At 41.2% G+C, this 23,275-nt stretch overlaps 2 protein-coding genes across 10 annotated transcripts in view; one reads left to right on the forward strand and one right to left on the reverse strand.

The window, feature by feature from the left end:
* BRF1 (BRF1 general transcription factor IIIB subunit) overlaps positions 1-23,275 on the forward strand; it is a 231,271-nt gene that overhangs the window by 76,868 nt on the left and 131,128 nt on the right. For 6 of the 7 annotated variants that reach the window (XM_088149756.1, XM_088149755.1, XM_088149754.1 and 3 more), the window contains one exon: positions 12,484-12,556. In XM_088149756.1, the coding sequence (XP_088005882.1) occupies positions 12,484-12,556 (73 nt within the window). Of the gene's footprint in view, positions 1-12,483; positions 12,557-19,608; positions 19,986-21,566; positions 21,733-23,275 lie in introns of those variants that run through there. The other variant, XM_088149759.1, reaches the window with a different exon arrangement.
* Positions 15,448-20,430, reverse strand: BTBD6 (BTB domain containing 6). Of its 3 annotated transcripts, none has more exons than XM_007433442.3 (5): positions 20,259-20,430; positions 18,157-18,445; positions 17,486-17,576; positions 16,993-17,111; positions 15,448-16,838 (listed from the first exon to the last, which is right to left on the reverse strand). In XM_007433442.3, the coding sequence occupies exons 2-5, from the start codon at positions 18,354-18,356 to the stop codon at positions 15,806-15,808; spliced, it is 1,443 nt and encodes a 480-aa protein (XP_007433504.1). In that variant the 5' UTR covers positions 18,357-18,445; positions 20,259-20,430; the 3' UTR covers positions 15,448-15,805. The 3 variants fall into 3 exon arrangements, with proteins under 3 accessions (XP_007433504.1, XP_007433503.1, XP_007433499.1); XM_007433441.4 differs by lacking the exon at positions 20,259-20,430 and adding an exon at positions 18,711-19,411; XM_007433437.3 differs by lacking the exon at positions 20,259-20,430 and having other exon boundaries at positions 18,157-19,412.

The raw sequence follows: 23,275 nt of genomic DNA on the forward strand, positions 1-23,275 counted from the left end.
GAGGTATTGGTATTCTACACTTGAATATATTGCTTTTTCTGTAAAATTAATCCCAAACATTTGGTACAGCGAGATTTAAAATCAAGAGGTCTACTGGCGTCCTTTGTAGACCAAGCCTGTGGTTATTCTGCTTATTAGATAGTGGCAAGGATAGAATAGAGATAAATTTTTGTCTGAAGCTTAACAGCCTTGAAATGGAAGTTGGAATGTTTTCCATTTCTTTTTTGTCCAGCCACTGAAACTTGGGCAGTATTGATGTACAGAACAAAATGGAGATGTTCCCATCTTCTGTTATGTTGTCAGGTGCTCAGATCTAAATGCTGGCAAAACTTAGTTTCTGATGCAGTTGGGGGTAGCAAATATCTAGGGCAGAGAAGGAGGCTCTGAACAGGCAGGCAAATAGCCCTGGAGCTTACTGAGAAATAGTCTAATATCTTCCCTTGGCTCCATAAATCCAAGACTGTGGAAAGACAAAAGACATTGAAGTTTTATCACAGGCAACGTTATAGAGTTGGCTCTTCAGAGCATCAGCGTTCTGGTCTGTGGTTTTAAATAGCACCACAAACTGTCCACAGTCTCCACTTTTAATCTCCAGTAGAGTAGTGTTGTGGTATATTCACATATGGTCCCCAAGAATTCTGGTATTAATCTAGTAATATTAGATAATATATATTCTAGCACCAAGTAAAAAATAGTAAATTATGCTTTTGCTTTGTCATTTTGGGTCTCAGCAGAGTGAGGGTTTTCACATATACATGCAAAAGAAAGTGCTAGAGCACCTGGTCAACCATGGCTGATCCCAATAGGTCACTCTGGTTAATACTTGACTAAGAAATCAGGAGTCTGGTAGCACCTTTTCTGACTCACCAGTTTTTTTTTATTAAAAGGCATAAGCTGCAGCTCACACAAGCTTATGCCTTTTAATAAAATTGGTTATCAGAAAAGGTGCTACCAGACTCCTGAGTTTTTTGCAACCATAGACTAACACAGCACTCCCTCCTACAATGTCTTCTTGGATAAGAGGTCACCAGGAAATACCAGGTCTGTAAGATAGCCCAGTGTTTCTCAACCTTGGCAACTTTTAAGATGTTGGACTTCAACTCCCAGAATTCCATAGCGAAAATTCCACAGCCAGCTGGCTGGGGAATTCTGGGAGTTGAAGTCCATACATCTTAAAAGTCACCAAGGTTGAGAAATACTGGGATAGACTAAGAAGTAAACACACACACAAACCAATCCTGAAAGGAGTTGCAAACCACTTCCACCTTTACCAATTACTTGGCTTTGTCCATGAAGTCACCAGGAGTCAAACCTGATTCGAAGGAGACTTTATCTAGTGTTGCAGTTCAGCACTGATAGCTAGCTGTATCTCTGTTCCACTGTGCATGCAAAGGGATGGCTTGGGTTTGCATACACAGAGAGATGACTCCCAAGCCCTTCCCTTTCTGTTAGATCCTTTTAGAACAAAGGCAGCAGTGGCGCATCAGGGCTAGGTCAAAGGAAAGAAGTAACATTCTTCTGAGCCTCTGATTAAAGGTTGGAATCTACAAGAAACTAAAAAAGCCCAGGAAAATAAGCAAAAGACTTTTGCTTCAGGAATTGTTTATCTCTAAGGTAAACAAGCCTACTCAGAAAACTTAGAATTTTAATCTGTATTTTATTGTATATTGCTTAAGCCTAATACTTTGACCCTGGTATTTATTTTCTCTGTGTAAGCTCTATAACTGTGTTTTATGCAACTTGGAACCTCTTTTTTAAAACATGTTACATTAATATTAAATGTAAAAACATAGAACAATGAACTAAATTTGTTATTATACAGTAGAACTTCCAAATATGTTAAATATACTAATAAACAATAGAACCATATAATACATCCTCTTTACAGCAAAATTGCCTCTAAATTAGAAACAGACCAGCATCTTTTTGTGATCTACCCAGAAGATTTTTCTGTGGAAGATTCTTTTACATTGTGAGCTGCGATTTGAACAGCTTTGTATATTTTATTCCCTTTGCCGTTGGATGTCTTGCATGTGACTAAGCTAAAAAGAGATTTTTGCATTCCTTCTTTTCCTTTTTTTTTTTAAACGAAGGTTGATTTTATTTATCTTTTTATGTGATTGGTCTGTCTTCCAAAGGGAAGGGGAAAAGTAAGAGATGATTCTATTAGTCACATGTCTCAACAGTATAGGTGCAGGCAGAAACAATATAGTGTATAGCCACACTGATGGTAAAATCCCTCTCCCTCTCATAAGCTGGGGTAAGGAAAAGAATGCCAGGTAAGGTGCCCCCCAGAAGATAGGTGGTAGCAGCAGTAACTGTCAAGCTACTACTTCAAGACAGAATGCAAAGCTAGGGTGTGTAGACCCGAAAGACTTCAAGGAGAGGTTTGAGACCCTTGGACTTTCAGCAAATGGGCTCAGGTAGCTGAGGCCCATTACTAACTCTTAGATTTTCTGAAACTGCTCTTGCTGCTCATTTTGCTTGGTATCCATTTACCTGCCTACTCTTAAATTGGTAAGGAATGGTTATGAGCAAAAAGCAAGGAAAAGGAACAGCTATCTTTGCATGCCTTGCTTTTTCTCCTCTGAGAAATGGTGTGAATTGGAACTAGAGCAGCCTACTCCAACTTGGTGCCCACCAGATATTTTAGAATTCATTGAAGATACTGGTTAAGGATCATGGGAATTTAAATTCAACACAGCTAGAAGGCATGAGTTGAGCAGGACTGGATTAGAGGACAGGGCAGATAAATAGGCAGCATTAACAATGGGGAGAACATGAAGTTCATGAAGAAGCTCTCCAAAGACTTACGAATCCAAAAGAATGCATATGCAATATAGTAGTATAATGTACAAAACAAGGCAGACACACACCTCCCTCTTTGAGAAGTAAACAATTTCTCTTGGTTACAGGTTCTGTGTAAAAATGGCTATCTTAAGACATAAGTCTTCAGAACAGACCTATCCTAAGATGTGTGAAGCTGAACAATAGAACGTCTGGAACAGAACTAAATGACTCATATTACTTGAACAACGTAAAAGGACCCTGCTAGATTAGACTGGCATTCAGTTTGAACAGTAGAAATCAGATTCCTCTGACAGGGAATGAAGTTCCCTCTGAGATTCGAATGGCTTCTACCCTCTTGGTATTTCAAAGGGCCCAGAAGACGTGGCTCTTTGCCCAGGCTTTTGGCGAGGACGATTGACACCCCCGTTCATCTGTTTTCTTGTTTCCATCAGGGTTTATTTTCTTTATCATCTCTCTTCCATTGTTTTGTGTTGTTTTTGTGTTTTTAGTATTGTTCCTTGTTTTTAAATGTTTTTAACAATTTGTAAACTGCCCAGAGTGGCTGGGGGTCGGGGGCATCTAAAGTTAATTTTTATTGTTGTTGTTGTTGTTATTGTTGGTCGCACAGTCAACCAGATGTTTAAACTTGATTTGGCATTTTTATCCACTTACTGAGTTCTTCCCAAGGACCTGGAATAGGCAGATCTTGTTGTTTGATGGTGTTAAAGATATTGTCACAGGATGTAAGCTGTTCCAAGTAAAGCTGTTCTTTGCAATTGACTGATGGTGATTTTTGTCAACGCTGATGGCCTTCAAGCATTGCTCCAGATGTTTTGGGATTGCACCCAAGGGGCCTATTACTATTGGTACTATCTTTGCTTTCTTTTGCCACAGTCAATCTATTTCTATTTGCAGGTCTTTGTATTTTGTGATTTTCTCCAGTTCTTTCTCTTCTCTTCTCTTCTGCTGTCTCCAGGTATTGCAGTGTCCACTATCCAGACTTTTTTGTCTTTCTTATCAACAATTGTTACGTCTGGGGTGTTGTGTGGCAGGTGCTTGTCTGAATTCTAAAGTCCCAGAGCACTTTAGCTTCTTCATTTTCTATTATTTTGTCTGTTTTGTAGTCCCACCAGTTCTTGCTATTTCGGGTGATTTGGTTCCTCCTCAGAGGGAATAATACTGAGGCTCACCTACAGGGTCACTGTGAGGAATATGCTGTACATCTAGCAGATAAAGTCGCTTGTATTTGCTCTACATTGAACTCTGACCCTAAGGCAGAGTCTGTGGAGGTTATGGGGACTAAGTCTTGTACGTTATCTGGGGGGAGTTTGAACCTATTGAACCTGAAGAAGTGGACAGGGCCCTTGCAGCTGCTAGTTTGGTGACTTGCGTGTGAGATTCATGTCCCTTCTGGCTTGTTAAAGCTGCCCGGGAGAGGATGTGTGAATGGGTCTGGGTGGTGGTTAATTCCTCCTTGAGAGAGGGGGTGGTTCTGCCAGCTCTTAAGGAGACAGTGGTGCGCCTCCTCCTCGAGGGGCCATCACTTGACCCAACCAACCTAGACAGTTTTTGTCCAGTTTCCAACCTTTCGTTTTTAAGGGAAGGTTGTGGAGAGAATGGTTGCATGGCAGCTTCAGCTTATCTGGGCCTGGTCAGGGTTCAGGCCAGGGTTTGGGACTGAGACAGCATTGATCGCACTCTTGGATGACCTCTGGCAGGAATGGGATGGGGATAGTGCATCTATGCTTGCTCTTCTTGACCTCTCAGTGGCTTTTGATACCATCAATTATGGTATCTTTCTGGACCAACTTTGGGAGTTAGGGGTGGGCGGTACTATGTTGTTCCGGTTCTCCTCTTTCCTCCAGGGTCAGTTCCAGTTGGTGTTGATAGGGGAGACCAACCCCATTAGCCTGCGGCCCCTACTTTGTGGGGTGCCTCAGGGCTCAGTTCTCTCACCTCTCCTGTTTAACATCTACATGAGGCTGCTTATTGTGATGGAAGGCATGAGCGGGGAAGGTTCTGGAATGGAGCTTCAAGGTTGCCAGGAGAGGGGAGAGACATTCTGGGGGAAGCACCTCCTCAGTCCCCAGCCAGAGTGTGAGAAAGCCAAGAGAATGAGACTGGTTCTGCCCTAGGGCCTCCTGGTTATAGTTACTGTTGTTGTGGTATAGATTTAGTCTGGCGAGATTCTGTCTATTAGGTGTAAGCTAATAAAGGAGCGAAACTGTTCTGGACTGTCTCGCTGTTGTTCTTGGCAGCTGGGTGAGGTATCATCAATATGCTGATGATACCCAGCTTTATATCTCCACCCCAGGCCCTCTGAGTGATGCTGTGGATGTCCTGTCCCAGTGCCTGAGGGCTGTAGGGGTCTGGATGGGGCATAATGGGCTTCAACTTCAATGGAGTGGCTCCTGGTATTTGGACTTTCTAGAGACAAGGCTTTTCCATCTCTGGTTCTGGATGGAGTTGCATGGCCCCAGACAGACCTGGTATGCAATCTGGGGGTCCTCCTGGATTCACAGCTCCTGCTTGAAGAGCAGGTGGCAGCCATGGCTAAGAGGGCCTTTGCAAATCTCTGGGTGGTGCGCCAGTTGCATGCCCTTGTAACTTCTTGCTTGGGCTACTGCAATCTGCTCTACATGGGGCTGCCCTTGAAGAGCATTCAGAAGCTTCAACTGGTACAGAATGTGGCTGCATGGGTAGTAAATGGTGTCGGATATGCGACACATATAACACCATAACTGCGTGAGCTGCATTGGTTGCCAGCGTGTTTCCAGGTCCAATTCAAGGCACTGGTTGTTACCTTTAAAGCCCTGCATGGCTTGGGACCGGTTACCTGTGGGACCGTCTTTTCCTAGTAGTTTCTACCCATCTGATCCAGTCCAGCAGGTTGGGCATGCTGCGGGTCCCGTCAGCCAAGGAATGTCGGCTGGCAGGGACCAGGAGAAGTGCCTTTTCTGCTGTAGCCCCTGCCCTTTGGAACATCCTCCCTTCAGAGATTAGGATGGCCCCGACTCTGTTGGCCTTTTGTAAGATTTAAAGACCTGGCTGTGTGGTCGGGCCTGGGGCCCTGAATGTGTTGAGGGCCCTGTCTCTTGGCTATAGATAATTATTATAATTTTCTTGGCTGCTACATATATTTATTTTTGTATTGTTTTTAATTGTTTTTATTGTTTTAGAATTGTTCATCTCCCAGAGTAACTTGGTTGAGATGGGCGGCTATAGAAATAATAATAATAATAATAATAATAATAATAATAATAATAATAGTAATAATAATAATTCCAGAGGCACATAGATAGACATAAATGCAATAATGCTATTTTGTTAGTGTATCCCAGCAACTAGCATTGAGAGGCTTACCAGTTCTGAAGCTGGCTAATTTTATCACCACTAATGATCATTGATAGCCTTAGCTGTTTTGCTATAACGATAAATTGGGAGATTCACTGATGAATGGCATCAAGCAGTTTTGTGAGTTTTGAGGTATACACTGTATTCCCCCCAACTCTTTATATAATTTAGATCTGCCACTTTGTATATTTCTTTGCATAGTATCATAACTCAAATATCCTTCTTATTTAAAAAAAAACTAGTTACATTATAGATTTTTACAAGCACAGGCTTGCAAATAGAATGTGGTGACGGGGAGACCCACAACAATAAAACATTGAAGAGTAGAAAATAGTCCCTTTGTGCAGAAACTCTGCTCTAAATTGACAGCTAAGATGTGAAAAGAGAGCTGGAGAATGTATACAGTTTTGAAGTGTGGCAGTCTGAATATAGAGCAGGCTAACTGTTCTTATTCAGTGGGTTGATTTCCCCACAAAGGCAACCCCCATTTTTTGGACAGCTACTTGATTTAGTATTGTATGAGCACATAAGCTATAGTTGTATTAAAGATATAATTCAAAAGACTTAACTGATAGTGAGGTCAGGTAGCCTCAGTAGATCTATAAATGCCTCCTTAAGAAACCAGTTTGACCCTCTCAACTGACTATCACTTGTTAATAATTATTTCCCCTCTGAAATATTTCTTTTGTCTGCTCCAGAAAGAAACTCTGGATTTTAATTTTAATATGATTTTTAAATGCTGTTTAATTTGTTTTTATTAAACAATTGAAGAAAAGTCAGGTGGAACAGGGAGGCAGGTGGGTACCAAAGAGATGGTATAGATGCTGTTAGTGTCTGCCCATAGGGATCATAGTGCCTATCAGTTTTTATTTGATTGTATTTATATTATTTTATGTAATCCATCCAGTACATTTATTTATTTATTAGAAGCATTTCTATTCTGTTTTTCAGCATGCACATAGAAAATCCTCATGTAGTTTACAAAAAAGTATAAAATATTTCAGAATAAAACAAAGTAAAAAGAGATTTGAATGAAAACTGTAAAAACAATTAATTAAAAGACAAATATTAGAGGTAGTTAATGACTAGGGCTGGCCACATATAAAAGGTGGCTGTTTATCTAAAATACTGTATGTCAATGTTGTAACTTGGCATACCTGAAAGACATAGTCACATTCTCGCTTTGCTGAAAATGACAATCTACCATTGATTACTGGCTGGAATTAAGGCACAATAAATGGTAGATTGGTTTGTTCCTGCCTCTCCATTCACCTACCTGGCTGGTTACAGTCTTGCAGTGGGCATGGGATGGAGAAAAATAAAGGACTGAAGAGTATCTCTGAACTTTGCCTTGATGCACAGTAGCCACAGGTAGACAGGAACAAGAAAATGGAAAGTACTGTTGATCACAGATACAAAGTATAGCAAAGCCCATATAAATTTTGAGGACCATTAATCTCAGCACTGTATATAGGTTGCTGAGGCTGCAAGAATAGAAGCAGACATAAAAGGAGTTATAGCAGTCTCCCCATTTTATTTAACATCTACACGAGGCCACTAAGAGATGTCATTTAATGGTTAGAGGTTTATGGAGATGATATCCAGTTGTACATTTCTACCCCAGACCAATTGTGAGTTAACCCAAACAAGACAGAAATCGATTCTGTTAACTTTTGATGGGGTTGTGCTTACCAAGAATGAGATTGTCTGTAACCTGAAGGTTCTCCTGGACTCACAGCTCTTGCTGAAAACCAAGTTAACCCTGTGGCCAGAAGAGGCTTTTGTCTAGCTTTGGCTGGTGTACCAGTTCCAGTTCCTGGAACAGGAGATATGGCATAGTCACACATGCCCTTCTCACCACCTAAAGCAGGGGTTCCTAAACGTATTGCCATCATACCTCCCTTTAGTGTAATCTTAATATTCACACCTCCCTTAAAAATCCAAACACCAAAATTAACACAAATGAACAATGAAAACAGTACAGTGAAACTTTGGGAAGGTAGGTTTCTTGTAACAAGGTACAACTAAAAGATTCTTCACACCTCCCCTGGCCTCTGTCTGCACCTCCCCGAGGGAGGTATACCCCACAGTTTGGGAAATCCTGTCCTACAGGGACTACTATAACATGCCAAAGTGGCCAAGAACCACATGGAAACTTACTTAGCTGGTATAGGATGCAGCCGCCCATGTATTAACAGATGTCCCAGTATTGTCATACGAGCTGCACTGGTTGCCAATTTGTTTCCAGGAGCAATTCAAGGTGCTAGTAGCAATTAGTCCTACATGGCTGGCTATCTAGGTATCTGCACACCTGTTACTCCATGTAGAATCTGCCCACCAAAGATGGGTCAGTAGAGACGCAGTAGTAAGAGTCCCTATCCCCTGTGAGGTATGGTGGGAAGGACCTTGAAAGGGAGCATTCTCTGCCAGAGCTCCCCTCCTGTGGTATTGGCTGCCCCCAGAAATATCAGCATCCTCATTATAAATATTCAAAAAGTTAGTGAAAAATTGGCTGATTAGGCAGTCATTTGGGGATTGAGATGTTGAGGTACTAGGGTTATATGGGCATAGTTAATGGTTGCTGCTGCTAATTTTCAATTGTTGATATTTATATGTGTGTTTTATATGGTTATTTATGGTGTATTACTTTTCTAAGCTGCTTAGATTCTTTTTGATTGAAGTGGCGTAAAGTACTTGTAAACCAACAAACAAACAGACTGGCCTTATCCAATCTAAGCTCTCAATTTAGCTCTTAGAGCTTTTTCAGCTAAAAGATTAGATAAAATGCTTAGTAAATAATATTTTAATGACTGTATGAAGTAAGGTTTACTTTGTCCATGTCTAACTTAGTAAGTCATTTTAGACATTATTTGAAACCATGCTAAGAAGTTTAACTATTATTTCTATAAAATATAAATTGAGGAATCATAGTTTGGGATCAGCAAACCAGAATCTGAAATCATAATGTGGATAGGATTTGTACACGGTGGTTTGCACTAAGGGTGGCTGTAGTTATGGCCACTGCCATGCATCTGAAAAATTCCTGCTCTGTAGAAAGGGGAGTGTTGAGGATGGAATAATAACTATATGTGCAACTCTGAATCCTTGCCCCTTTAGATTGAAAATCTTAAGTTTTAAAGTATGCAATTCAGGTTTTATTGTAATCTCTGGTTTAGAACTGTGGCTGTATTCACACATAATTTTGATGCAGGATTTGTGATCTTGGTTTGTTGAACAATGTGAGCGTTGATACATAAGCCCCAAAACAACTATAACTATTATAGCTTAGCATAATATCTCTCTTGAATGTTTGAGATATTGGAATAATGTAGTATATCTTAAGGGCACAGCTGCATTTAAAATATCTGGGGAAGATGTAATATGGTACCTAGATTGAAGATTTTTGAGTATTGTTATAGTTACTGGGGTCTAATAATTGGTAATCATTCCACCTGTATCTCCCCATTCCATTTATTTTCTTCACCTCTCTCTTTGCAATTTATTTGGAATTGGCTATGACAGATTCCTGCTTCCATCCTGCTGGGTTAACACTGAAGCAACCTGGAGTGTTTTGTTTTGTTTTTTAACTTGCCAGAAAGAAGAAGGCTGGGTAGAGGGTAGGGAATTGAGAGCCTGAAGTGTTCATTAATTAATACGTGCAGTGCCCCTTTCTCTAAATGGAAAGGTATGAGCATAGATTTAATGAGAGAGAATAAGGGAGTAATATTTAGCTTAGATGGCTATTTGATTTCTCAAATAAAACATGGGTTGTTGGTCAATTTTCTACAGCTACCCAGTTAAAAGGGCAAAACTACAACTTGGAGAAAGCTTTTAAAGCTGTAAGGTTTTTTTGTTTCAAAAAATCTGCAGTAAAATTTATTTGCCTGACATGTCTACAGAATTTTCTGTATTATGTAGTTCCATGTAAACAACAAATGATTAACAAGCATGGAGAATTTGGTTGCTTCTACCAAGAGTCCTTGAATGAGATGATTTATGGGTTTTCCTTCTTTGAGCATAGCCCGTTGTCCACAGATGTATTAAGAAAGCCTACTTTGAAAGGCTGAACTTGTTGAACAGCTTTGAGGATGTTGTTAGCACCCAGTTTTTCTGGATGACACTGTGTATTGACCTTTTCTCTACACTTTCTGATAGCCTTTCAAGTTTTTCTGTTGACTTGATTGATGATTTTTTTCATTGTCCCAATAATTAAAAAACAGAGTTGAGGATCACATGTATTGGTAGATTATGAGTTTGGGTACTGCAAGGGAAATACTACTTGACTGTTTTTAACGTCCCTCCTTAGCCCAGAGAAGACGTTTACCTGCTTCTCACTTCTCTTTGGTACCTCCTAAGATAAAGTGCAAGGCTGCTTGCTTGCTTGTTTTTATTTTTACTTTTGTTTCATGCAGGGTGCTGAAGGGATTTTTGAAACTGCAGGAACTGCAGCAGCTTGGAGCAGGGCAGTTTTCATTGTTTTAAGTTGTAATTCACAGGGAATTTCACCTCCACCTGATCTCAGAAATTTGCCTTTCATATATTGGAATAATGCAGTGCCCTATTACAGCTGTATATAGCAAAATTGATATAGCTCCTTTCCCCCATATTTTTCAGAGAGAGAGTCTGGAACTTGGACCATTGAAGTAGAAGAATCAAGACACAGTTTTCATGACTTACTAGCAGTCTTGCCTTTCATTGCTGGGAAAAAACTAGGAGCTGTGCCTCTACAATTCCAATAATATCAGCATAATATAGATGTAACTTTGCAGTTATTTGGGGGATTAGTTGGTTATGTCAGTAAATGATAACAGTGTTATAATTTAGCTAGTAACAAACCAGCTACATTACTGATTAAAATTCTGAGATTTGTAAACCTGAATAAAAGTACTTAGGAAAAATAAAGGGCTTATTAAAAGAACATATAAGATCACATATGAGAAGATTCTTGGGAAGTGACAAAGCATCTGTTTTTCAAAAAGATTTTTTTAATCCCATCTTTATTATTTTTATAAATAACTCAATGCAGTGAACATACCTCATACTCCTTCCTCCTCCTATTTTCCCCACAACAACCACCCTGTGAGGTGAGTTGGACTGAGAGAGAGCAACTGGCCCAAAGTTGCCCAGCCGGCTTTCATGCCTAAGGCATGACTAGAACTCACAGTCTCCTGCTTTCTAGCCTGGAGTCTTAACCACTAGATCCGTGATGGCGAAGCTATGACACACGTGTCAAAGGTGACACACCACATTTTGGGTGACATTCCAGCGTTCACCAACACCTGACAACTATTCTCCCTGTCTGAGTTACCAAAGAAACTGAATTTGTTTTACTCGTATTTCATTTTTGTAATTATTTGACGTTTCTTTATATAATACATAGTACCACACATGATCAGGCCTGGTGCTCCCAGGGGACCAGGGAGATTTTACGATGGCTCCCTTATTAATTTTATCCCCTCCTATTTTGTGTGTTTTTACAGTTTTTTATGTGTAATTGTTTTTATGTATTTATTTTTTTAATTGTTGTACACCGCCCAGAGTCACCTTGTATGAGATAGGCCGCTATATAAGTATGATGAATAAATAAATAAAATAATTGTTTTAAAAATGAATGAATATGTAAAGAATTGTTTCTCTTTTGTTCGGAGGTGGGGGGTGATATGCCAGCAGTGTCAAGTTAGGCATTTTCCGAATTTTTGACGCACCAAGCCCAAAAGGTTCGCCATCGCTGCACTAGACCAAACTGGCTCTAGTTTTTGTAGGTTACAAAACTGTTTTTGTAGTTTTGCATCAGCAGAAAGAGTTTATTCCCAAATTTTCCAATGTTCATGGTTTTACCTTACTGTAGAATTCTGTGCTCTATTCCATATTGTTCTGGAAGGTCTTCTAAGTTTTAGAAGCAGCTTTCAAAAGAAGGGACTGCTGGGTAATGAGATCTGTGAAAATTGGTTACCCCATATTATATGAACGTACGTTTTTTTTTTCTGATAGCACAAAGCCTGTCTCTCACTTTCTCTCAGCCCAACTCACCTCACAGGGTGGTGGTTGTAGGGAAAATAGGAGGAGGAAGGAATATTAGGTATGTTCATTCCATTGAGTTATTTATAAAAATAATAAAGGTGGGATTAAAAAAAACAAAAAAAAAAGCCAAAATTAAATGCAGTCCATTAGGGATTTTTCTGCTTTAGTAATTGGCTGTGTCAGGAATTTTGGGATTTACTTGAAAACATTTTGATGCTTATTTAAACACTAGATGATTATTTTCAAGCTATTTCATCTAAAGACATATTTATTTTTCTGCTTCTTAATATTCAAAGGATTTTTTCCCCCTTTGTATAGGTGAACGTCTACGTGCTGGGAAAAACGTTCCTTCTGTTGGCCCGAGAACTCTGCATAAATGCTCCAGCTATAGGTATTTTTAAATAAGAATTGGCTTTTGACATGTAGTTACATTGTGCCATGATTTTATGGCAGCTTTTCAAAAAAATACATGGGCTGTTTAACTTGTTTTTAAAAGCATTTCAGAATTGAGTCCAGAGGAATCTAGAAATGAAAACTGTTCATGTAAGCCCAGGATTTACCTTAAAACTGAAAAACGGTTACTTCTGTTATCAGTGTGACTTCTTCTAGTTATATCCATCGTTTGAAATAACTGTAACAAAATATGTATTTATGCTAACAATCAACAGAAATAAAATAAGGATGGTGATAAGTGCTTTGGACTTAAAGGCAAAATAGTGCTTCACAGCATGCAGAGGCATGAACATAGAATGTAGCCCAAATATAGAACATTTTACTTGTCTACAACTGCTTAAACAAAGTTTATCCTTTCCCAAGATTGTATGTGATGAGAATCTATCAAAGGTGGAAGGGGAAGAGTGAATGAATAATAATTATAAGGAGCTAGGTTAGTTTAGAGGGAGGTCACTTGGGATTTGAGGCCTGCCTCCTTAAAAAGGCAGTGCTTCCTCTGCAATTTTGCAGAACCCAAAATATCATTCTTTCTAAATCATGACTTGTGGACAGTAGTTATAATAGTGGTGTTACATACACCAGACTCTGTGACCTGGTTCATAATGCTAAAGCATACTGTTAGCTTACTGTAATGCTAAAGCATACTGTTAGCTTACTTTAATATATAAAGCTGTCCATTACAGCTTATTGTATATGAACCAGGTCATTGTGATTTTTTTTTAAAAAAAGTTTAAAAAAAAAAAAAATTTGTGTAAGAGCTCTATAAACAGAGTGGCCCTGTTTAAATGCACAAAGGAACATTTCCATGACAAAAATATGGGCTCATGCTACCTTTGCAGAGAACATAGTGAAATGCCCAATCATTGCTTCCTTGTATTGGTATCATATCATATAGTGTGTGATACTAATCCCTACAGAGATGTTCTTAACAGCATTGATACATCAACAGTGGTAACAGCATTATATTGTGGATGTCATGGCAAATATCAGAAATGTACTGAACACTTTCATTAAGTGATTTCTGAATATACTGGGAAAGTAGTGTGATATGTTAGAAAATGCCAAAATCTACTGCTAACAGAAAGTCGAATAATTCATTTCTGACACTCTGAATAATTTATATACCATTTTAGAGTGTCTAAAGCACTTTGTGTATATTATCTGAGTAATCTTAAAACAGACCATTATCCCTGAGAAAGTGGCTTTGCCTATGACCATATGGAGCGGTAATGGCAGAGAAGAGATTTGAACCAGGGATGTTTTGACTAATGCTCCTAGCAACAGTGCTGGCAAGCTATGCAAAATGTTTCCCTAAATTAGCTTGTTGTGCATGCTGGGTTAGATGATTATGCTGTTGGTTTCACATAATAGCAAACGTATTTAGGATATAATTCAGAGATGCTCTTTCAGTCTAATTACTTAATAAGACCATAACTGTGTAAGTGGTCCTTATAACTCCATCAGGAATTTTAAATTTTCAGAGACTGAACACAAACACTACTGACATTATCATATTGGTATCATACATTTTTAATATATGAATTTAGCACAATACTGAGGGGCTAAAGTTATTTGCTTTTATCTCATTTATAACTTTAGATTGATAAAAAGGATGCTTATTATCTGAGGAGCTACACTGGGCATTGTATATACCCATATTTATGTTAAATATTTGTGAGGTTTCCTCCAGTTGCAGAAACATATCATGGCAAACAAATCCAGAATCCCCTTGGTAGCTCATAAGCTCCTTTAGATCTTGGCTGATGCTACTTTTCTGACTTACCCTAATTCATATATTGCCCAGTTAAGTGCATATTGCTTGATGAGAATAAGCCTCCAGTTGCTGGATGAACATGAGTGGAAGGGGCACGAAGCATACCCCATTTTGTAGAGCGCAGTAGTTGCAAGATAATGCTTTGCACTGGCTTTGCTGCTTGCCTCTTTGGGCTGTCTCTATAGTTACATATACAGATGGCTGACAGTCTCCTCCTGGGGGCTTATTAAGCTATAAAAACTAAATTAAACAGCATGATCCTCTGCTTACTTACTCAGAAGTAAATGCCATGGTGTTCAAAGTAGATTCCTGAAGTGTCATTTTTCCCCCCATTCTTGACTTTGAAAATCAAGTGAATGGGATTATTACTGAATTTCAGTACATGATCTGTGACAAATAAGTTTGGACACATGGAACTGAGTAGTGAAAAATGTTTCGTGAGAGGAAATAGCTGCCTGCCTGTAGTTATTAGCTTACTATTCTGTAAGCAAACATAGGACTGAGATTTTGAAAACACTTTTAGGTTTTTTCCACACAGCATGGATAAGCAAGTCAAATAAAGGCCTGGCAGCTACATTCATACAACATATCAAGCTTGGTTAGAGTTTGTTGGGTTCATTAATCATGTTCTATGAACATAGCCAATGTGAACTGACTTTTGTTGGTAAGAGGGAAGTATAACAATTTAATTGCACTGCAGCTTCTGTAGCTGTTACAGAATTCTGAAATTTTCTGTGCACCCTTTCTTTGCACACATATCTATATCAAGGGAAATTCATCTCCTAGGAAATTATATTTATTTTTCTGCTAATGTTTTAGGCACAAGCATTTCCGCTAATAGAGATGGTATATAAAAATAAATGAAACATTTATTCTGTAGTGCACTTAGTCTCAGATATGTGTACTTCAATCTTACTAAGAGGTTTTGCCTGTAGAAATGGATGTGGAATTGTAGCACCTTGGGTTTCACCTTAAAAAAAAAAAAGTTAAAATTTCTACATATATTGATGTGGTACAAATACCAGAGGATTAATAATGAGCAAAGCACACGGGTATTTAGGACAAGTAAAAATGTTTTATATTCAACAGATTCTCAAACTGCTCTACTTTATAACATTCTATTTGAGTCAGTCTCAGCAGTTAGTTGTCTATATACAAAATAAATGCACATCATGTGCAATTTTTAAAACATTTCTCACTCTGCATATTGCAGTTTAATAATTAAGTCAAATAGCTTATGAATAAATAAAATAAGATTAAATTCAAGAGCATTCCTTCACTTAGTTTGATAGCCTGATGGTGAATAGATAGGTAAGTACTATAATATTCTGTACTGCTCCGCAACCTTTCAATGAGATCAAAGTATCCATTAATGAGCAGAATAGCCCTGGAATACAATCTAAGTGAAATGCATCATGCGTAGAAAATGAGTTCAGGTATTTGTCCTCCTTGTACTCCTGTGCCATTGGTGCTGTCTGAGGAACACTGGAATTGGAATGTCACTTTTCCACACTGTACTTCAGTCATTCCCTCTTGTCCAAAATAACTGAGTTCGTTGCCATCTAGAATGGCACTTACATTGTAAAAGGTGTCTTGCTCAACCTGCACAGGATGCTCAAACCATACTGAGAAAGTGTTACTAGAGCCATCAGACGTAAACTTTGTCAGATTCTGGGCAAGTACAATGCCTAACCTCTTTAGTTCAATTTTGACGCTGTATTCGGCCTTTCCACAACTTGACCCATAGAGTCCCAGTCCTGCTATAAATATCCTTTTATCTACAGCAAACTGGATACTATCACATCGCCCCCGGTACCTCCACTGATTGCTACGATATGCAGATGATTGAAATCGATGGCATCTTTGAGGTACAAGTCCTTTCCGCTTTGTTAGTGGAAATTCTAACTTCGGTTTATTTGCAGCAGTATACCACAAGAAAATATTATGTCTTTCCTCAAGGGTTAGGATGTCAGACTGAGCAGCCCCATTGGCAAACTCTTCCAAAGTCATTGTTGGAATCCGTACCAAGTATAAAGCTTTCCCTAATACATTCCTCTTGTTCCTTGGTGTAATCGGCAGCCCTTGTCGCTTACATTCAGCCTCAGCCCAGTTCAGAACTGCCTCGAACACTACAACCTCCTTGGTGTTCAGGGCTTCCCGCATCACAATGATCTCTAGCGTCTGTTGATCTATTTCACAGAAACCCTCCGATTTCAGGGCCATTTCAGCTTGAGCATCAATGACTTCCCAGCAGCGTTGTGTCAGCTCTGGTTCCTCAAAGAGCCTGCTCTGAGACAGCAGAACGCAAGCATTCTTGGCCTCTAAGCTAGTCTCCAGAAAATTGACGCAAGCTTTTGCTAATGCTGGGACAATATATTTCTTGGCCGCGTACAAAGTAGCAAGCACAGTGTCTGCTTCCAGGTCGATTTCATCACTATACATGTACCTATCAATATAAAAAGATTCCCTTTTTTAAAAGAAAAATACATGACTCTTAGTTTCAGCTTTCAACATCTTAAGATTTTAAACATTTACATTCATGTTACTTAATTTTTTTTTTAAAGTCATGCAATTAGTAACATGTCTTAATTACTACTTACTTTAATAAGATTAGGAAAGCAGCAGGTTCCACATCTGGTATATGGATTTCAGACTTGACCTCTGCAAGATCTCCATAAAACATTGCGTAGAAGACCGAACTACCCACTGCCAATACATACTGCATTAAAAATTATAAATTCCAAATTAGGGACGATGGTAGGCAGAGAATTAAATACGTTTTAGAAGTCTTTCTGTCTCCCACTTAGCTATAATGGTTTAGATCAGAATATATCAGCACAGCACAATTTCTTTTTGTAACCCACTGTTAGAGGTTAGACACCCCCCTCAGCAACTACCATTAATAAACACTCAACTGCAGATTAACTGGAAGGTTACATATTCTGATATTTTTAGACAATTGTTTTTATTGCATTTGTGCAACAATATCCTCATTAAGGTTTATTTGCAGCAGTTAAGCTAAGCGGACAGGGGAACAAGCATCTTTTAGTGCACGATTCATATAATGGCTTAAATAGAAAAGATCCCACCAACCTTGTGAGCAGGAACTTTCTTGGCTGCCCCCACTGGGCCCACAATGAAATGCACATCAGCCATAAGTTCGTTGTTGAACATCAGTGCGTTTCTGTAGATTTACAAAACAGAGCCACAGTTAACACTACCTCTACCACCATCATCTCATACTCTTTCTTCCTCCCACTTTCCAATCAATGCAGGGTGCCTCTTCCCCCCTTTCTTGGAACTGTTTCAACCATTACCGCAGTGGCTCTTTCCTGTGCTGGCTTGTTACCTGCAGGGGTCCCATCCAAGTATTAACGAGGTTATCCCTGCTTAGCTTCTGAGCCTAGGCAAGGTCAGCTGCCACTTGCTGAGCAAGATGTGATTAGGTGTCCCCACCTCTCCAATTTCTGGAAAAAACCCAGCTCTCCACAAGCACAAGAGGTATCCCTTAGTTATACCAGACACCTCAATTCCATTGCCTTTTATTGCGATGGAAAGCAATGGTGCGGGAGAGCCCTTTCACAGAGCCAGCACAGAGTTCACGCCCAGGTTCTTGCAGCAACTGCTGAAGCTTTTCGCTCTTAAGGGGAGAGTCTCTCTCTCTCTCTCTCAATCTCTGCCTTTAAGTTGCCCTCCCTTCCTCTTGCTGCCGCCGCCGCACAACGCGTTTCCTCCTCTGGGCTGCTTGCCCGAGCCGGGCTTACCTCTCTCGCAGGGTGGGGTGGAAGGACTGCCAGTTAGCGCTCTCCACGTTGTTGTTGTTGAGGTTTTGCAGCGGCGGCGGCGGCGGGGGCTGCGCGCTCTGCTGGAACTGAAGGGCGTTTTTCTTGGTGTTGGCGGCGGCGGCGTTATTGCTGTTTGCGAGATTGGTATTGGCGCTGGCAGGGTAAAGTTCCGCAGCCATCTTCTTTTTGAGGCCCAGGGGCAATATCTCATAGCATGCTGCCCCTTTGCCGTTGGCCCGGACGCTCTTTTTGGACTTCTTTAAGGTCTCTGGAAGCAGAAGAAAGAAAGTCAAACACTTCATGATCCGCCCATGGAAGCAACCATGGTCCAGGGGCATCAGCGGGAGGGATCCCCCTCCGCGGCCATCAGTCGAGCGCAGTCTCGCTTCGAAAGATGATTTAAAAAAAACCACAACCCTTTGAAGGACAGCAAAAACAAACTACAGCGCCTTGTTTGAAGGATCGGTGCCTAAAGCATCTTTTGTGTTCCGGATGGTGGCGCAGCGATGATGCCTTAATGAGTCATCGCTCACCTGGCGGTGGGGAGGGAAGGACGCTGGGGATGGTGCAAAGCTCTCCGAAGCTCAAGCCGACGGGCAGGACTTCCCTGGATCCCGCTCCGGAAAGTCCAAGGAGTTGTCACGATGCCGATTTTTAAGAGGCAAGAGCAGCCCCTGGCCCCGAGGCAACGTAAACTTCTGCCAAGGCTCTGGGTCAAGCGGGAGGACACGCGAAAGCAGGAAATTCGGCTTTCGCCTGTTTTCCGGGCGAAGGGCGAACATCCGCGAAGCAACTGTAGATCTCCGTTTAGGGTTATTTATTTTTACTCCACAGTGCAGGCTGCAAGTCCTCAGACCCCGGGTGATAAAATCCCAGAGGCCGCGGGATGCGAAGGAGAGTGGCATACGATCCGGCCGCTTTTTTACGAGAGGAAGTTTTTCTGTCCCTTCCGTCCCCTTCTTGCTTTAAAAGCGAGGCTCGCCAGGCCAAGCTGCAGGGGAGGGAGGCAGCCTGTGCGCCGGGAGGCCGGGTCCTGGTGCTCCCCGGCGCCGGGCTGGAGATGCTGCTTTTGCTCGCCTCCTGGCGAGGCTGCGTCTCCTTCCTGTCGCGTCCTATTTCCAAAGTCAGCAGGAGCCGCGGCTTTGCGGGACCGGGCGCCCGTGGCCGTCCGCGTGTGCGCTTCTCGCGCGTACGTGCTTTCTTGCCGTCTCCCCGCTGCTGTTACCACCACCACCTCTTCCTTATGTTGCTGCTGCCTCAAATAGTCAGCAGCAGCACTGCGCGTCATCGGCGCCTGCTCCAATGGCGAAAGGGCACTGAGGGGAGGCCGGCCTCCCTCGCTAGACAATATGTCATTCTTCGCTCGCTCGCTCGAACCGCCCACACGCCCTCCCCCCGCGCTTTCCTCTCCCATCAATCCAATCCCCTCCTCCATTCGGGAAATTTACAAGAAGCCCAAATTCATTCTCCCTGTTGGATGGAGGGGAGATAAATGCACGCGCGAGCACACTGGCAAAAAAGCTGCTGCAGCGGAGCAGTGGAAGTGACGGCGAAACGCAACCCTCATTCCCGCCCTACCTTGCAAACAGCCGTTTCCCAAAAGGAGTCACAGAAACTCTTCCAGAAGTACATCCATTTAGAAAGGGTGGATGTTCCTTCGAGAAGAGGAAAAGTTTTTTTAATTAATTTATTTTTTAATTGGTGTGTCGTCTCAACCCTTCCCTTTCCGTGGCATGGGAAATTCCTCCCCCCCACACCCCGGGGGAGAACTCGTCCGAGCTTGTCTTTTGCGGTTACTCGCTCCCAAGGTAATCGGGGTAGGCGTAAACAAGCGCGGCCAGTGTGAATTCTCCCCTCGCTTGGGCTTCGATGCCATCTAGCCAGGGGCGCCGTCAATTTTCGACCGTTTGCAAAGTGGGGTGGGGGGGCGGAGGGAAGAGAGTGCTTGAGGAAATCGCTTGAGGCAAGCCGCGTTGCGCGCCAGCCATCCTGCAGTTTCATAAACTCTGCTGCGGCGCCGATCCTAGCATCTCCCCTCCCTCCCCCAGTCGCGCAACGCCCCCCGCAGTAGAAAGCGGTACCTGGTCGCTCTGTCACCAGGCGTCCCTTTGCCCGAACCCAGTCGGGAAAGTTTACACAGCAGGCTTATCCGCGGAGTCAGAAGCCATGATTATGGAAACGGAAGGCACTGGCGGCATCAGCTAGACGGGAGGGAGCGCCTCGCCGATCCCAGCTTCGCGCAGCGGTAGCCCGCGCGGTGCTTGTTCCGTGCGGCCTAGCGAGGGCGCCCGCGCTCCTTCTGGCCTTCGCCGCGCACAATGCTCCTTTTCAGGCATCTTTTCTGGCTCCGTTTGAACTCCCTCCCCTTTGGGCAAAAGCCTCGGGGGTGGGGAACAACCAGTGCTTTTTCAAACTTTATCAGGCTGAAAGCAAGGCGGAGTCATCAAAGGTGCCGTCAAAACCGGGAGAATTTTCACCCAAATTCTTCGAATGCTGAGGGCCGAGTGTCTCGTTTCATTGTTAACAGCTTGAAACAGCTTGGAAACTGATGTTTGGGGTTTGTGTGTGTGGTTGGAGATGACTTCAGACATTAAAGCCTTATTCAGAGGAAAGAAAACAAAACAAAAAACTGCCCAGGAAGCTGCTGCCAAAATAAATGTTATGGTTTTAAAGCTGCAACAAAATTCTTTGTAAGAGTTGCGGTGGTGGCTTTGCTGCAGCAGACTTCACAAAGCTTCCTCTCTGGAAATGCTTACAAAAAATCTACACCCATATAAGAACTGATGTGGGTCATCAACTAAAAAGTATCTCTTGATTGGTTGGTTTGGCATGATATATTTGTGATAAACCCATGCTGGGTCCCAACAGACAATTAATCCTTTTCTAAATAAACTCAACTCTACTGCTAATAATTTGTTCCAGAATAGTCTGTTACTGACATTGAGCTGACTAGGCTACAGTTACCTTGCTCAACATTTGCCCTTCTCTAATGCTCTGGCACTTTACCTGTCCTCTATGAATTCACAAAGATCACATAAAGGACTCCATAGCCTTCTAGGGAGAGAAGTTAAAGGGCTGGGGACTAGACATTCTGTTAGTCACTTCTGCACTGAGGAATGTGCTCCCCCTGCCCCAATGCATGACCCTTACATTTCTGCTTTTTCAGAAGGCACTTTTACAGGCTGTCCCCATCTTCATCCCCAACAGGAATGGTGTGTGACTGTACTTCAGTATCTTATTTTTGAGAAGTTCCCAATTCTCCTGCATTCTCTTTGGCTTTAGATTTCTGTCCATGGGATCTTGATTAGTGCTTCTCTAAGACTGTTGAAATTGGCTCTCCTGAAATCTAGTGTGCATGCATGCATGTGCTCAATTTTTTCTTTTTGTAGTTCTTTGAACTCCAAGATGACATAGTCACTTCCTCCTAAAGCTGTGACTGCTTTCATCTCGTCAACCCATGCTTCCCGATTGGTTAGGATCAGCTCTGAGAGAGCCAATACCTTTATTCTTCTGAAAGATGAAAGTGTCAGCAGAATCACTGAGGAACCTTGCCAGGTTAGTTTTTCTACAGATGTCTAGTTAGTTGAAGTTTCTCATTATTACTATTTTTCTCTTCCCTGAAAGTTGGGTAGTTTGGTCCAGGATTATATTTTTTAAGATAATGTTTGTTAAGATTTATGTGTACATACCCTGAAAGCTAAAAATGCTACTGAATTGTTGTTTCTATTCACATACAGAATTGTGCAAATGTCATGGATAGTTTAATAAACTAACATTTATTAGATTCAGTCCCAGTTATAATTTTCCTACTTTATAATCTGTTTTTAAAATATCCCTTTAAGCTGATGTTGACTCCTGATAATTACACAGAAATTTACATGTTGTTTTCCCAGCAACAATACCATCTAGAGTCTGTCTGACCTGAGGCACTGGATAAATCGCATGAATAAATACATAAGCGGTTTGCCATTATTTCCTTCTATTTCCTTTTTCAACTTCCCATTGTAGTATACATCCTGGTGGTCTCCCATCCAAGAACTAAACTGATCCAACCTGTTTAATTTTTTTAAGGTCAGCTAGTTGTACCACCTGTTATATAACCTACCATCTGTACAAATTGTCTAATGTTTGAATTGGTTGATTTGTATGTTTCTGGTTGAAGGAGAGCAACAACAAAACTTGCAGTGCTTGTCTTGTGTTACATTATACCACAGCCAGTTTGTCCCTAACCCTCTTTCAGGAGGCAAAATTACAAAAATGGGTCAGTCATTAAAGAGGAAAAGCTCGCTCTGTACAGTTCTGTCCCCAGACTGTAGTATTTTCCACAAAGGAAGGAAGAATTTTGTTTTTGCCCTGCAAGGAGGAAGAAATGTGCTTCTCTGTATGGGAGAATGCAGGAAATAGTAATTCCCCATCTTTTGCATGAAGAAAGGCACTTCATACATGAAGAGTGAGACAAAGTTTGAAGGCACAGTCCAACTCATGCTTCTAAAGATTTGGGGATCAGCACTCTCAAGGATTTGCTGTACCAGAGTCACATAGTTGGAAACAGTTTATTTCTCATTACATCTGAATAGGACCTTAGTGTTACAAAACAGTCCGTGGTGTATCTCTATCTCTTTTTGTAAGAATGTTTACCTTCCTTTTTACCCAGACTCCCAGAGTAGCTAAGAAATATTAATGGTGAAACAGGGTCTTCTCTCAGACATAAGCTTCTGACATCACCATTTGGCTTGATACTTAACACACATATCATGCCAAAATGTACAGTATTTGCTTATAATCGGAATGCTAACTTTTCCCTAATCAGTTCTGTTAGTTTATAGCATTTGATTTAATAGTATCTATAAATTTGAGTAGGTATCATAGTTAACTAAGGTAGGCAGATGTTTGGATTTCTCCTAAAATATTAATGTGTGCAACTCTACTAGTTAATAATTATTTAGTCTTTTTACAAAAATGTGCTGCCTTTGGTTGTATGCAAGTTTGTATGTAGTATAGGTGATTCATGCATATGCATAGTCCTTCTGAACACATGGAAATAAAAAGTAGTAGCATAACAATGTTGATGCTTAGCAGTAATTGTTTAAATTTAATT

The sequence above is a fragment of the Python bivittatus genome, unplaced genomic scaffold (genome assembly GCF_059951505.1).
Source record: "Python bivittatus isolate LINGU-HERP-01145 unplaced genomic scaffold, Pbiv_v1 ctg000580_np1212, whole genome shotgun sequence".
Lineage (NCBI taxonomy): Eukaryota > Metazoa > Chordata > Lepidosauria > Squamata > Pythonidae > Python > Python bivittatus.